Here is a 16385-nt window from a genome sequence, read left to right on the forward strand (position 1 = left end):
TATTTCTATTTCAAGCGTGCTATTTTTTCCTCCAAGAAAAAAACAGAAAACATACTCTACTTATCATGTCAAATTTTTTTATTTTACCAAAAATTATTTAGATTTCTATCAATCTTAGGATGAGGGATGTAAGATCTATGCCCCTTTTTTTGGGTGTACAAGAAATTTTTTCATATTTTAGATTTTGTATGGATATTTATGATATTTTGAAGTTTTAGAATAATAGATTTAAAATTGCCCCAAAAATATTGAGCAATACTATAATAAGTGTACCACCCAAACGAGTCGTAATCCCTACATCTCCTCATCCAAGGGGTTGTAGGGTTTACTAAGCCCTTTTTGGATTTTAGTAAAAAAAATAAAAGAAAACATATGAGGAGTGAGACTAGTAGGAAAAAATTTGGTCATTGGATAAGTGAGGTTCTAGAGTACAGTCCATTTTGGATTTTAGGTGTAGCATTGCTAAAAAATATTTGGCTGAACTTCAATACTAATAGTATTTTGGTTCTCAAACTTTAATTTATTATATTTTTTACTCAATTTTTTTAAATTACTATAATCAAGTCGCATAAATTGAATATAATTGTCTAAATAGTGATGCACGCTAATACAATATTGATATGATAGTATTTTTTTTTTTGAGAGAGAGATAGGTAGCACGCTATCCGCTTCGTTTATTTATTTAGAAATAAACTTAGCTGGAAATGTGAATCAACTAGGATTCGAACTTGGGTCTCGGATACCAACCACAAAGCCCTTGGCCACTTGTTCTAGGGACGGTCGGTGATAGTATTATGATAGTATTATGATAGTATTATAACGGATAACTTATCGTGCGGAGTTCACTGATATTGATATGATAGTATTATAACGGATAACTTATTGTGCAGAGCTTATTAATTTGATTAAGATATAATTTCTATAATCGTCAACAACTGAAAAAATATATATATTTTTATATGCTCATACTAACAATTTAAGATTGTGTAAACTTTAGATGGAGGGGTGTAAATCATATATTCCTTGTAGGTGTATAAGTAATATTTTTTTTTATCTCATTTTTACTTTGCCATCTTATGGATCAAAAAGACGCACTTGATTATTCTGTGATTTTATCTATATTTTTAGACCAAATATGTACTATCAAATGAAGTTGCGAAGTAAAATTTTTTTGATACCACAAGATGATAAAGTAAAAAAACTAAGTTAAATCAAGGGTAGTTGAGTGCGATATTTTGAACCACAATGTGCCAAGCTAGAAATAAGCTAAACTACAAGGAGGCTACTAAATTGAAGTTTACTTTTGAATATATATGGCTTTTTTGGCATTTGGCCCTCTCAAAAAGTTTTTTCATAAATTGCCCCACTAATTTTATAATTATAATTTTAGCCCTATCTCTGCCACGCAAGCGCCACATCAGTGCCATTTGAGCAGGTGCGGAGGATGTAAAATAAGTTGAATACGGTAATTCATTCACCGTATCTAAACACGGTGAATGATTCATCAGGAAATATATTGACCCTGCACGCAAATAATATAATACATTAAATACGGTAAATTATTCACCGTGTTCAACTTATTCCACATCCACCATCCCTACTCGCATGGCGCTGACACGTCGCCAGCGTTGCGAGAATAGGACCAAAATTACAATTATAAAATTAAGGGGGCTATTTATAAATATAATTTTTTTCAGGGGTTCAAATGCAAAAAGAAGCCCTTGAATATATTATCGTTGACAACTTATTCCGACGGCCACTAAAATGTAAATTTGCAAACTTAGCAGGGACATCCGTGCAATAATGCCCTTAAAAGGTCGCAGGGAAGCGGAGGGGTCTCCATCCTCAGATTCCAAACTTGGAGCCTTCTCCTTCTCTTCTAAAACCCCCCCACCCTCTCTCCAAAAACACTTCACATCTCTCTCTCTCTCTCTCTCTCTCTCTCTCTCTCTCTCTCTCTAGGGTTATGGGGTTCGTCTCCTTCGCCGGGAGGGTCCTCTTCGCCTCCGTGTTCCTCCTCTCCGCGTACCAAGAGTAAGCTTCTCTCTCTCTCTCTCTCTCTCTCTCTCTAAGATCCGTTTCTTATAGATCTATGTCTTCGTATACCTAGTTACTTCGGAGTCGGTGGTTTCTGCTGCGTGATGGGCCCAATTTGGGGAGTTTTAGGGATTTCTAGGGTTTTTCTGCTGTTGCTCCTCTTTTGGAGCCGTTTGAGTAAGTTCTTAGTTGGTTTGTATGCGAAAGATTGGATCTTTCGATGACCTGTTCTTGTTTCCGGTTTGGATCTGCGGATTGATGAGTTTGTAATGCTTGGATCGGGTCGTTTGCTTTGTGGGATCTTTCTTAATCTGTTGGGATTCGGCTGTTTCGGTGTTGTCTTCTGAATCCTGTTGTTTTTGGAGCTTGGGATGTGTTGCTAACTAAGAATCCCTTTTTAGAGATCTATTAGCGGTTATGATCATGTAATCTTTGGACTAATTTTGAACTGTGTGGATGTTGCCTCTTACTTTAGCTACTTATATGGAATGGTTGGTGAAAAGAGTTAGTGAACCCTTACCTTTGGCACTAAGAGGAGGCTCGTGAGTTGTGTCTATCAATAGCAGTTGCCAGGAATAAAGCATGCACAAAGTGTTACTCTTGGTAGTGATTCTTGCGTTCTTAACTCCGAGGAAAGTTACTTTTCTAGATTAACATGAGTTCTTTTATTGCGCATCTTACTCTGAAGTTGTTCTAGTCCGCCGTAATTAACATGCTACTAGGTTGACACTGTTGTTGTCTTCCTGTGGTAATGTCTTAGGAGCTTAGCTAACTATATTTGACTTGGATAAGTTTTTGTCTTATTGGTATTATTTCCTTTACATTATTCTTCTGATAAAAGAAAACTGCTTTTTTGATCATGTACCAGTTCTCTTAGTTCTTCTTTAGCAATCAAGGTAAAAATAGTGTGTGTTTCCAATTGCTTTATAAAGTCCTCATGACGTATATGTGAAAGAAATGGCCTATAGTGTAGCTCAACTCAGATGGTAAAATCTACTGTAACTATTACCTCAATATGTTAACTTACTTGGTTGTGTTCTCTTAGAATGCCTGGAAAGGATCTGTGGTGCATGATGTCATGATAGACACTGACCAACAAAAGAATAGTATATAAAACTTTAGTTGGTTACCAAGCAAGTGAGCAATTGCATTAATATATTGTTCTCTTCCATTATATCAGGTAATTAATTTTCCTTTGTTGTTGCTGTTGATCAGATTTTTTTTTTTTTAACTTGGTTTGAGAGATTAGTGTTGAGTAGCATCCTGCTTTGCTTCCCTCCGAAGCTATAAACTATGATTCTATTTGTTGCTGTTCTAATCTCATTTGGTAAAGGTTTGTTTTTTTCCTTTTTGGATAACACTGGGGGTTGTTGGGCGGGGTTGGTTATTGGTGGGTGGGGTAAATTGTCAAGTATGGATCATAAGAAATTAGGTAAGACTTACTTTTAACAAAAGAATGCAGTTTTTCTGGCATAATGAATATGTGTTGAATATGCTTATCAGCTGCAGCAGATAGAAATATTGCTCGAGATTGGTCTATTATTCTAGCAATTGCTGATTGTTCTCAGTTTCTGGAACCAAGATATTTGTATAATGGTTGAGTTGTAATTTGGGGCTAGTGCCTTGTGCAGTTATCGCTTACCTGTATTGAGTGAAAAGGGGATAGGATCAGTATGTTTTACCTATTGGGGCCATGTGATTGCAGTTCCAGTCTAGAGCCTTTATGGTCAGCAAAACCCATAGGCGTATCTCCGTATCAAAAAAGAGTTTAGGTGATTTGGTTTTTAAGGTACATACTTCTGAATACGTGATGCTACTTCTGCAATATATGAAATTTATCAAGGTATTAGTTTGGCCTCTCTAGCAAACACCTAACTCTTGATTTGTACTAGAAGTTTGTCACTGCAATGCTGTAGTTGAAAGTTTTATGATTCAAATTTAAAATTGTATCCATTTTCAAGTCAAGAAATTTCTTTATTTCTTATAGCAGCTGTTTGACTTTCTATCACATCTCGTTAATTGTTTAAATTTTGATTTGTAATTTGATATGGCCAAGAAACCTCTTATTCAGTAGATGAAGTTTCAAACAGCGTTTTTCGAGGTAGATTCAATTAGATATGAACTTGGAGACATCTCTGGCTGCAAAGATATTAGTACAGTTGCTAAGTTAGTTCGTTCTTATGAAGTGTGCTCAATTTCACTGGAATCTCTAGTGTGAATTACTTTGTTTCTGTAGAATACAACTTTGCATACCCGAAAGAATCATTTGATGTTATCGTACTTCCATGCATACGGACCTTGCAAGTATTTTCTTTCTTTTGTTTTGATAATATGGGGTTAGATAGACACATGACTCAAAAGTTAAGAAACTTCAGTAGAATCCATAAAATACTATTGCGGACGTCAAGGTGGGATGTTTATAGTGAGAATGCTTTGTGCATGCCTTTTTAAGTTGGTATCATCAAGGTAATCTTTTATGAGTTTACATTGTATGTGCCATACTTCTACTTTTTTTGCCTATCTTTGAACTTCCTGCTCTGAAGGTTTTGTGATAGAGGTATAGGTTGCCTGCTTGTATGATGTTCTTTAATTTTTTCATTGTTGTTGTTTTGTATATTGTTGCTTTTCGCTGAGATATCATCTGGGCAGGTTTATTGAATTTGGAGTTGATGGTGGACCGGCAGCAAAAGCTCTGAGACCAAAATTCAACCTTTTTGTTAATCATGTTTCATCGCATCTGGGGGTAGCAGTTCCACATATTGAAGTAAGTTTCCTAATTGCATTCTTTTGTTTCTCTTGTTAATGATCAACCTATCATAATTGTTTTGTGGCATCTCAAATTTTCCTTTTTCCCCAGATGCAACATGTAATTGCTGCTACCATAGCTCTGAAAGGACTGGGAGGTCTTCTATTCATCTTCAGCAGCTCTTTTGGAGCTTACCTGCTGGTTAGTATTTCTTTTCTTTGCTCTGAAAGCACTTGGAGCTCTTTTATTATTGCGACTTCTCTTTATTTAATCCATATGATTTTCCCTACATTCATAATATTTCCAAATAAGTGGAATCTCATCATTCTAAACCCTAAACTCTATATATTGTTCCTGTACAGCTGCTATATTTGGCATTAATAACTCCTGTGGTGTACGACTTCTATAACTATGACATTGAGAAGCCGGAATTTGTGCAACTCTTTATCAAGTTCACCCAGGTAAGAAGCCATCTCATAAATTCATGTGTTGAAAAATTTTAGAGTTTCCTCAGGAACAAAATAAGTTTCTAATGAAATCTTTATTGCAGAATTTGGCACTCTTCGGCGCGCTACTTTTCTTCCTGGGAATGAAGAACTCTATCCCAAAACGGCAGCCTAAGAAGAAGGCTCCCAAATCGAAGACAAATTAAGATTTAGACCATAGTGGTCGGCACCTATAATGTTGGTTCAGTGAATCCCTCTATACTGGATGAATATTTAAATTTTAATGGGCTGTTCGGGTCGTAGATTGTTCTAGGCAAATTCACAATGGGTTTAGTCCTTGGTGTGATCTGAATGGGGGATTAGGAGCTGTCGGCTTGTGTGTATCATTATATACTTGTTCTTTGATTCAGAAACCATACTATTGTTCCTATGGGTTAAAACTCCCTTCTTTAGTTTGTTTTCACAACATAACGTTATTGGCTGTATTAAAACTTGGTTTCATTTTTGGTGACCAGCTCCCAACATTTTGTTTCATATGCAAAAGTGTCCGCAAGTACTTTCAGTCCTGCAAATGACTCTGTAATCAGCCATCTTTCAAAAGTTACGCATTATTGAGTATTTCCTGCTTTTGTTACTGTTGTGCAGAAGTGACTATAAAAAACATCATTGAGTGGGTTTTTGTCCTGTGAGATTTTGATAGTACCATATTGGATAAGAAAAGATGTGCATGTGGGGATTAGGCCTCACATTGTCCGGTGATTTTTTTATTGTGTGTGATTGAGTCTGACGAAGTTGTCAGGCCTAAATGGAGAGTTATGATTGTGTGTAATTGAGTCTGACGAGGTGGTTAGGCCTGAATGGAGAGTTATGTGTAAGTTTACGCCCGTATTTTATTAACTTTGGATCAGTGATTTGAGTGTGACAAGTTGTTGGTACTAACAGTTTCACATTTGTGAATGGGCTAATTAGTTGGGATGATCATTGTTTCTTGGAGATTAAGGTTAGAGGTGGCAAAGAAGCTTAGAATGACAGCCTTGTCTTGTTGTCATGCCCAATAAAAAAGGTGTAATAAGTGTGGCATTAATGTATTGATGCTCAAGTTAAAGCGGACATATAGGCATGTAGTTTGAGGACGATGCAGATGGGCACCATGTGGCCCATCCAACGGCCACTCATGAAAGAAAAAAAAAAAAAGTGCACTGTAATTTTAGAGAGAGAGAGAGAGAGAGAGAGAGAGAGAGAGAGAGGACGATGCATATGGGCACCATGTGGCCCATCCAACGGCCGTTCATGAAAGAAAAAAAAGTGCCCTGTAATTTTAGAGAGAGAGAGAGAGAGAGGCCGTCGGATAGGCCGCGTGGCGCCCATCCACACAATCCCCAAACTATTAGTTTGGGGACGGTGCCCATAAAAGTTTTGTCGGTTAAAGCCTAGAATGATAGCCTTATATTATTGCCATGCCGAATAAAAAAAGGTGTAGCAAGTGTGGCATTAGTGTTCTGATATAGTCCGGCTATTATACTCTTATGAGTACGATCGTCTTTATACTCATAAGTCATTTTCGATGATAGAGTTTCCGAATTAATGATTCATAACGTAAAATATTATATAGAGCATTTAAAACTTTTAAAAATTAAACTTCGTAATTTATTGACATTATTTATCTTACGATCAAAAGATTTCAAAATTGACAATTTTTAATGGTCGGTATGGAATATTTGCTAGTTTAACGATGTAAAAGAATCGAAATCAGTTAAATTTTTGAAAGAAAATTCTATTTACTATTTAGATAAAGAACAATAACTCCGATCTTAAATTGAAGAATCTGATCATCCATTTTTAGGACGTCGTTCGATTTTGACCGTTCATTTTATGCGCACTTGATGGATTTTATTATGATTTCAAAAAATTACAAAATTTATTTTTTAGAAGTTTCAAATACTCTAGATCATATTTAATAGAGTAGATCATCGATTTGAGAGCTCCATCATCAAAAACAACTTATGAGTATAAAAGGCTCTATACTTATAAGTATAGTAGCCCCATTTTATATATATGTTTTCGGCTGTTGAATGAAAAGATGTGCAGTTAGGATGATAATGGTTTCCGGTTAAGATAATAGTGGTCTCATAGCATTGAATGGGTGGTTGTTGAATAGTATGATCTAACAGGTGGAAATGATCAAAGAAGTAGATCTAACAGCTGAAAACTTATTAATACAAAAGGATCCATACTTGTAAGAGTATAATAGCCAAACTCTCTCTATATATATAATGTAGAAGACATCTTCCGTTTTAGATAATTAGAAAACGAAATTATCTTTTGGTATTCAAATTATGAAACAGACAATACTTCAATTTTCAAATTTTAAGTTGTTGTAAATTTTATCCTAGGGTTTAAAAAATTCTATTGCTTTTTAGTTAAAAATAGAAAAATTAAGGGATAATTGCCTATATACCTCTCAAAACTTCGGAAATATCTCATTTACCCCTACATTTTTTACTTTCAAATATACCCCTCATATGTTCCTCCGTTATTTCAAAATACCCTTGCAGTTACCACCCGTTAAATTAACTTGGTTTGAACGTGAATTAAATATTTACCACAGTTAAAAAAAATTAAAATGCCACTTTTGCCCTTAACTTAAGGGCAAATAAGAAATGTTGGTGATGGTAGAAGGGTATATTTGAAAAGACCAAAAAGCAAAATACTTTTTGTGCCCCTAACTTAAGGGCAAATAAGAAAAGTCGGTGATGATAGATGGGTATACTTGAAAGGGCAAAATAGTAATTTCATAGAGATAACAGAGTTTATTAACAGATTTTAACTCTAGGGTGTATTAGAAATAGGTTGGAACGTAAAAAGGGTATTTTCAATATTAGCCTTCTAAGAGGGATAAATCAGAAAGTCGGAAACTTTTCAGGGGTATATAAGCAATTGTCTAAAAAATTAATAAGACAGGAATGATCCACACTATAGTTGTAGAATTTACATCTATGGTATAATTGTATAGGAACCATTGCTCTTTTTCAGACAGTGGTAATTAAGTTCTATAGTATACTTGGAGATGATGAAGTTTGGATTTCACGTCACGAACCGTGGGCTCCACAAGTGCTTGAAGATTGCAAGAAACGTGGGATAGTTGTTGGGCGAGAGGGGGAGAGAGAGAGAGGCGAAGCTGTGAAAAGAGAGTGTCACACATGCGCCATATCATTAATAACAAATGAATCAAATCTTTCATTTTGAAAAAAAAAGTACAATAAAATTTTTTTTTAATAATCATGATGGAACAGGTAAACCCAAAGAGAATTATTTCATTAGTTGGAGATGTCACATCACCGATATAATCGGTGCATTCTAGAATTTTTTGTGAAGAGGAGGAGGGTGACTCTTTGGTTGCTAAGAGTGTAAATTTGCACCAAGGCCGTCGATCTTTGTCATAATCCCCTCACAATTATCTCTCCATTTCAATTTACTCTGCATTTTACATATGAACTATTGAACTTTCGAATTTGAAGTCTCGGATAGTTAAAAAACCCTCATCCAAGGGTTGGGATTCACTAATCCCTTTAAACATTTTAGCACAAAGAAAAAAAAAATGATAAGATTTGTACAGAAAAACTGACTTTTGAATTAGAGAAGTTGCAATATTACAATCAAAGTGGATTGTAGGCCAAAATTATAAAATAGTAAAATAAAACTTTTTATGGCACGAGATAACAAAGAATAAATGCATTAAAAAGCAAGGAGCAAAATGAAATTAAAAACTAAAAAAAGAGGCCTTTGTTTATATACCCTTGAGTATTAAAATTTTTCAAATTACTCTTCTAATTCTCAAAGTCCATTAGTAAATCCTACGATTTTGAGAATATTTGAAATATTTTTTAGAATTAATCAGAAAATTTTGAGCAATTTAGGACATCTTAAATATTTGGGAAGTTTTGAAGGGTATATTAGAAATTAGAGATAATTGCCTATATACCCCTTAAAACTTTGAAAATATCTCATTTACCCTTATTTTTTTTCTTTCCAATATATCCCTTATATGTCCCCCGTTATTCTAAAATATTCCTATAGTTACCACCCATTAAGTTAATTTGGGTTAAACGTGAGTTAAATATCTATCCGAGTTAAAAAAAATTAAAATGGCTCTTTTGCCCTTAACTTAAGGGCAAATAAGAAATGTTGGCGATGGTTGAAGAGTATATTTAAAAATACCAAAAATCTAAATTTTTTATGCCCCTAACTTAAGGGCAAATAAGAAATGTTGGCGATGGTTGAAGAGTATATTTAAAAATACCAAAAATCTAAATTTTTTATGCCCCTAACTTAAGGGCAAATAAGAAAAGTCGGTGATGGTAGAAGGATATATTTGAAAGGGCAAAATAGTAATTTCAAAGAGATAACCACTATTGCTAACCGTTTATTAACAGAATTTAACTCTATGGGTATATTTAAAATGACTTGGAATGTAAAAAAAGTATTTTCAATATTAGCCTTCTAAAAGGGGTAAATCAGAAAGTCGAAAAATTTTCAGAGTTATATAAGCAATTGCCCTACATTAGATATTATTAAAAAAATTGGCCAATTTGTATAAAAAATTCACAAGTTTTAGTTTTTGCAAAATTGAGCCACATTTTTCAATTTTGAAGATTCGGTCTGAATTTTCAACAAACTGACCAAAATTTTCTTATACCTTTTTCTCTTTTTTTTTTTTCTTTTTTTTTTTTTCTCTCGTTCATTTTTTTTCTCTCCGAAAATGACGGCAGAGGCGGAGGCGGAGGCAGAAATCGCCCGCCTCGCCTCTGCCTCTCCCACCCTCGCCCTCGCCTGCGCACCGCCCCTCCTTGTCTCCAACCCCACCGAGGCCGTGCTGTGACCCTCTTTTTTTTTTCTCTTTCCAACCCTTCTCCACCGCCTTTGTGGCCCTCCGCGACGATAGCAAGGACGGTACCGCATCTTCTTCCTCCGCCTTCGCCCTCTCCCTCCACTGCAGCAGATTTTCTACTCTCCAAACAAACCCGTCGTTTCTACCGCCGCCGCCGGTGACGAAGAATAAGTGCTTTTTGGGGCCGAGAAGCACGTCGGCGAGGGAAGGGGAAAAAAATAGTTACATTTCGACAAAGGCGGCGGTTGTGATAGAGGGCAAGGGAGAGGTCGTGAAAAAAAAAATATAGAGAGAAAAAAAGAATAAAAAAATAAAATAAATATTTTTTTTCTTACAGTAAAGATAAAAAATTATAGAAGAAGGAAGAAAAAAATAAAATTGCACTTTCTCTTCTTCTTCCTCCTCTGCCTTTCCTTCCGCTTTCTCATCTTCCTCCTCCTCCTTCTTCTTTTTCCTTCTCCTCATTCCTCTTCAACTAGTAGTCGCCGCCGCCATCGCCGTTGTACATGCCCCCGTTTTCGCCGCCATCCACAGCTGCAGCCGCCCATCTACCACCGTCGTCGCCGCTATTGCCGAGGAAGTCCTCGAGCTTCGGGTCCCCTACTCCTGCCATCGCCATCAGCTCCGCCGTCGCCTCCCTTTCCTTCTCCTCCGTCTCCTCCATCTCAACTTCGCCACCTACTTACATACGCACGCACGCCCAGGATGCACATATAAAAATTACGAGAAAGCGGAGGGAAAAAGAAGGAGGAAGAAGAAGAAAAAGAGAAATAGTGTAAATTTCATCCAAATAGTGCAACTTTCGCTTAAAGAGTGTAACCATCATCCCAAAGAGTGTAATTTCTGTCTCAAAGAGTGCAACTTTCATTTAAAATAGTGAAAATTTTTTTGAAACAGTGTAACTTTATTTTAACAGTACAATTTCATCTTATTCCTACTTCTTCTATGATTTTTGGTCTTTCCTGTAGGAATTTTTTTTATTATTCTTTTTTTTTCTTTCTACAATTTTTTTTGGTCACGACCTCTCTCTTTCCTTTTATCGCAGCCACCGCTTTCGTCGGAATGTAACTATTTTTCTTTTTCTCCCTCACCGGCGTGCTTCTTGGCTCCATGAAGCACTTTCTTTTCGTTGCCGGCCGGCGGTGGGGACGACGGGTTTGTTTGGCTGATAGAAAATATGTTGCAATGGATGTGGAGAGCTAGGGATGCAAACGGGGCGGATCTAGGGGCGGGAGCCCCGCCCCACCTCCTGCCCCGAATCCGTTATGGGTTAAAAAATACATCCCATAATCCATCCCGCCTCGTAACCCGCCTCCCGCCGGCACCCCAAATCCGCCCGCCAAATAGTATTTGTTTTACAAATTATAATATTATTAACATTTTGTAAATATAAATCAACAAAATTTTTAATATTAATTGATAATATTATCAAGTTATATATAAATACCAATATCAACTATAAAAATAAAAAATATCAATCACAATTCGCAACAAAATTCAAAAATTTTAAATACATACATATGGGAAAAAAGTCTACTAGAATTACAATAATTTGTCAACAACATAAAAAATGTAATACACTAATACACCATCATGAAAAAAAGCAAAGTATTCAAATAATAAAAAGCACTCCCCAAAATCACAAGTTTATACAACAACAATATTGTAAAGTGTTTTTTAAAACATAATTCACAACAATCAAATCTAGCAAAGTCATTACAACAACATTGCAAAGTCCAAATCCACCATGGCCACGATAAAGTCTAAATAGTAGATAATAACTCACGGCCATGATAAAGTCTAAATAGTAGATAATAACTCATAAATAAAAAGAAGTTTACAACAATAAAAATGGGCTGGGAATATGCGTAGATAAAAGCACTTTCAAACTAATAAAATATATAAACTCTGTCACTTTGCCACTTTCCATGCGATAAAAAAACATCATTCCACGGCCGGAATTTCCTAATGCACATACCAAATTAACAAAAAAATATTAAAAAAATATTATACGTAACATACAAATTGAATTTAATGTAAAGAATAAAAAAATCGCATACCTTATTCTCGACATCATAACTATCATCAAGTTTCCCAAAGTTAGAAGAACTTGTCTCGTCCGAAGAAGATGCGTAAAAAATAAGAACAAAAAATTGATTTATAGTTAGAAAAATTATGTAGCATCATATATTAAAGCTAATATTGATATATGTAATTGATTTACCTTCTAATTCAACCCATAACCAATTTCTTGCACACATTAGAGCTTCTAAAGTTTCAGAAGTGAGATTGTTCCTGTTTGGATTCACAATTCTACCACCAATACTAAATGCAGATTCTAAAGCTACTGTGGATACTGGAATGGCAAGAATATCTCTTGCAATCAATTGTAATGTAGGATACTTGAGTCCATTATTTCTCCACCATCCCAAAATATCAAAATCTTCCATCCTTGGCAATATATCTTCCTCAAAATACATGTCTAATTCTGACTTCACTAATGAGTTAGTTTTTCTTTTAATGGCAGCAAGAGTATCAAATTTTTTAAAAAAATTTGAAGTGCTAAATGTATTGGATATAGAAGTTTCTGCCACAATTGAAGATGAGGTTTGAAATGAATCAGATTGGCTTACCTCACTTCTACTTCGACTTTGGTACTCTCGAAGTAAACTATAACATATGTCACGAATTCTTTGGACTTCATCACTTGCATTTTCATGAATTTCATTATAAGCAACTTCTAACATTGTTAATTTGTATCTAGGATCGAGTACACACGCAACTCCCATAATTCCATGAATCACTGACCAATACTTGTTAAACTTTACTAACATCTTTTCCACCATTGATCTCACTAAATTACTTGAAAATGGAGAGTCAATCCATTCATGCAAGTTTAATACTTAGTTAGTTAATTCACGTTTAATACGTGAATTATTCGCGTATTTTTTAACATACGAATTAAACGCAGATTTTCGTATTTTTCCAAAAAATACGAAAAAAAACGGGATTTTTTCATCAAAAATGATTATTCGCGAATTATTCGCGATTCGTGAATAATTCGCCCAAAAAATCGGCGACAACGACTCGCGGTCGAGGGTCGATTCGTAGTCGATCTCGTCGCCGCTCGCGTCGTCGCCGCTCTCGTCACCGCCGTTCGCGTCGTCGCCGCTAGCGTCGTCGTCGTCCTTCGCAGCCCTCGCCGGCGCCGGGAGCAAGGGCCGCGGCGGCGGATCCCATCTCCTCACCCGAGGTCGTCCGCAGAAAAGAAGAAGATGAACAGTAAAAGCATCGGGGCTTTTGGGAGAAATAGATGCGCGCGGTCCACGAGGCTATTTCAGCCTCGTGGACCGCACGAGGGGGAGGTCCACAGTGGACCTCCCTCTCATGTATGTGTGTGTATATAAAAAATTTTATTTATAAATATATATTCATTTATTATATATATTATTTTATTTTTATATAGAAATATTTATATAATATTTTGTTTATAAATTTGTAATTATTTATTAATATTTTTAAATATATAAATTTTATGTATTATTAATAAGGTTTATTATTAATATATGAATATATTTAATCTATATATAAAAATTATAATAATAATATATATAGTATATTAATTATTATATATTTATTATATAGCCGAATTTTTTATTCTGAATTTTTAATTGGTGAACGTATAATATCCGTGTAAATCACGTATCCGAATAATTACCGAATCCGTTTTTTAGCCGTATTTTTTAACGAATTTAAAAATTAAAAGGAGAATTTTATCCGAATTATACCCGTACCGAATTTTTGCCAAATCCGAATTAACTAACTATGGTTTGATAGAATGCTACAAATGTAAGGAAAATATTGATTCGCCGTTGGATACTTAGTCCCTGAGAAAAGCGATGAAACACTATAAAAGATCTCCAATTTGCCACATATTTCTTTGGCTCTACTCCAATCCTCCTCTGTTGGCAAACATTTATAGTTAGAATCACGTAGCCTTAACCGAGGGAAGACATCTTTATATATCAAAGCTGTCTCTAACATAATATAAGTAGAATTCCATCGAGTTTTGCAATCAAGAGCTAACTTTTTACCATTTTCAAACCCCTCTTGTTTTGCTAGCTCTTCAAATCTCTCTACTCGTTTTGGTGTTGCTGTCCAAAAAGCTACACTTTCTCGGATTCTCTCAATGCCATCACCAATAACTTCCAATCCATCTTTAACAATGAGATTAAGAATGTGAGCACAACATCTCATATGAAAAAATTCTCCTTGCATTATTAGAGAACTAGGAAGTAAAGAGTCCTTCAAAATTTCAATCAACAAATCATTACTAGTACAATTGTCCATAGTAACTGTACTAATCTTTGTCTTAATTTTTCAAGTGATTAAACAATCTTTCAAGACATTTGAAAGTATCTCGGCAGTGTGTGGGCAAGGCATATAAACAAACCTATAATTTGTACAAATAATGAAAGAAAAATATATTAGTAGATTATACTAGTTTATAAGATAAAATAGATAGAAATAGAATATGCACATGAAAAAGAGTAAATTGAGTGTGCAAAAGAAAATAGAATATATCCAAAAAATAAATATTGTAAAAAAGCAAGTAGATTATGCAAGAAAGAAAGTACTTAATTACCTTAATATCTGATTTTGAATGAGCCAAGAATCATCTATCCAATGAGCTGTGACTGCCATAAATAATTTCTTTTGATTGCTAGAGGTCCACATATCAGTGGTTATAGCAATTCTACTTCTGTTCCTTTCTAACAACTTCATAGTTTTTTGCTTCTCAATATCATAAATCTTTAAAATGTCACTCTTTAATGTTGTTCTTGAAATCATCTTAAAAGCAGGTTGAAGACTTTGATATAATTCTCAAAAGTCATGATATTCAACAAAACAAAGAGGCAACTCTTGTAAAATGATCATATTGGCAACCTTCCTTCTACAAACTTCTTGGTCAAATATATAATTAGTTATCTTGAGTTTTCCATCCCTCACATCAATTTTCAATCTTTTTTTATTTCGCATTGCATATTGGATGTCTTTATGTTTCCTCTTCAAGCATCTGCTATAATGGTCATGTAAATGTCTTGTTTCTTTTTTCCCATCACCTACAAGATGGGCTTTATAATAATTGCAAACTGCTTTAACCTCTCCATTAATTTTTTTTTTCTTAAAATGTTCCCATATTTTTTATGTTAATTTTCTTGCTCCAATTACATCTTCACCTGATCCATCAAATTGACTTTCAGATTCAGCTGGAGTTGGATTAGAATCTATTTGAATTGACACCGATGTAGAAGCCGATATTCCTCCTTTAGAACGATTTGTTGCTGCTTCACCAGTTATAGAATGTGTAGGAGGAACACTTGATTGTGCTTGTTGAGACATTCTTTTGAACAACAAAACAAAAAAATAAAATTAAAACCCTTCACAAACCCATATGTATTTTTATATTAGTGGAATGATTACAAACAAATAAAAAAGAGTAATAGTGCTACAAATAAAAATATATAATATCCAAAATTAAAGGATAATAATGAGTAACAAAAGATGATACTTCTACTGATTTATAAAATTTTGAATAGCAGTTCCTTCAAAATTCTGCATCTCTTACTTAGAAAAGACATCTGAATATTTTTTTTTTTTCTTGAATTTTCTGCAATATCCCAGATTATTGCATCATGATGAAAAAAAAAATGTTAAGATACATGATAATTATTCTTTCAGTAGAAAACTAGAAGATCATAGCTTGAAAAGTAGCCAAGGGATTAGAGACAATTAGATGATAATTATTCTTTCAGTAGAAGTTCATAGCTTGAAAAACAGCTTGAAATGCCATTAGAGACAATTGGATGATGCTAAAAAATGGTGAAAAAAAAATAGGGAAAAGAAAAAAATACGCGTGTTGAAGCCGTTGAGGGTATGGTACTTGTAGACGGAGGCAAAGAAGGAGATGGAGGCGAGAAAAAGCGCGGCGGTCGGCGGCGGTGAGGGACAGGGCGGCGGCCGGCGGAGGTGAGGAAAAAGGCGGCGGCCAACGAAGGCGAGGAAAAGGGCGGCGACCGGCGGAGGTAAGGAAATGGGCGGCGGCCAGCGGAGGCGAGGAAAAGGGAGTTTTGGGATTGTGATTTGGAGCGGTTAGAGTTTTGCAAAAGAAAGCTAAGCTGCTAAATATAGTTGGGTTTTTTTGTAAATATATTAACTTTCANAAAGCGCGGCGGTCGGCGGCGGTGAGGGACAGGGCGGCGGCCGG

The 16385-nt window shown here is 35.2% G+C and overlaps 1 protein-coding gene across 1 annotated transcript; it reads left to right on the top strand.

Moving 5' to 3' along the window:
- LOC109708309 lies at positions 1876–5847 on the top strand. Its single transcript, XM_020230003.1, has 5 exons — positions 1876–2034; positions 4687–4801; positions 4895–4984; positions 5146–5244; positions 5334–5847. Exons 1-5 carry the CDS (start codon positions 1967–1969, stop codon positions 5433–5435), a joined length of 474 nt encoding a protein of 157 aa, XP_020085592.1. The 5' UTR covers positions 1876–1966; the 3' UTR covers positions 5436–5847.

The sequence above is a fragment of the Ananas comosus genome, linkage group 3 (genome assembly GCF_001540865.1).
Source record: "Ananas comosus cultivar F153 linkage group 3, ASM154086v1, whole genome shotgun sequence".
Classification (NCBI taxonomy): Eukaryota; Viridiplantae; Streptophyta; class Magnoliopsida; order Poales; family Bromeliaceae; genus Ananas; species Ananas comosus.

What these genes read in the sequence shown, in the direction of transcription:
- LOC109708309 (XM_020230003.1), top strand. Translation starts at nt 1,967, where the DNA reads ATGGGGTTCGTCTCCTTCGCCGGGAGGGTCCTCTTCGCCTCCGTGTTC. An exon ending in TAGCAGTTCCACATATTGAA is followed by an intron (nt 4,802 to 4,894) that starts GTAAGTTTCCTA and finishes CTTTTTCCCCAG; the next exon opens with ATGCAACATGTAATTGCTGC. An exon ending in CTTTTGGAGCTTACCTGCTG is followed by an intron (nt 4,985 to 5,145) that starts GTTAGTATTTCT and finishes GTTCCTGTACAG; the next exon opens with CTGCTATATTTGGCATTAAT.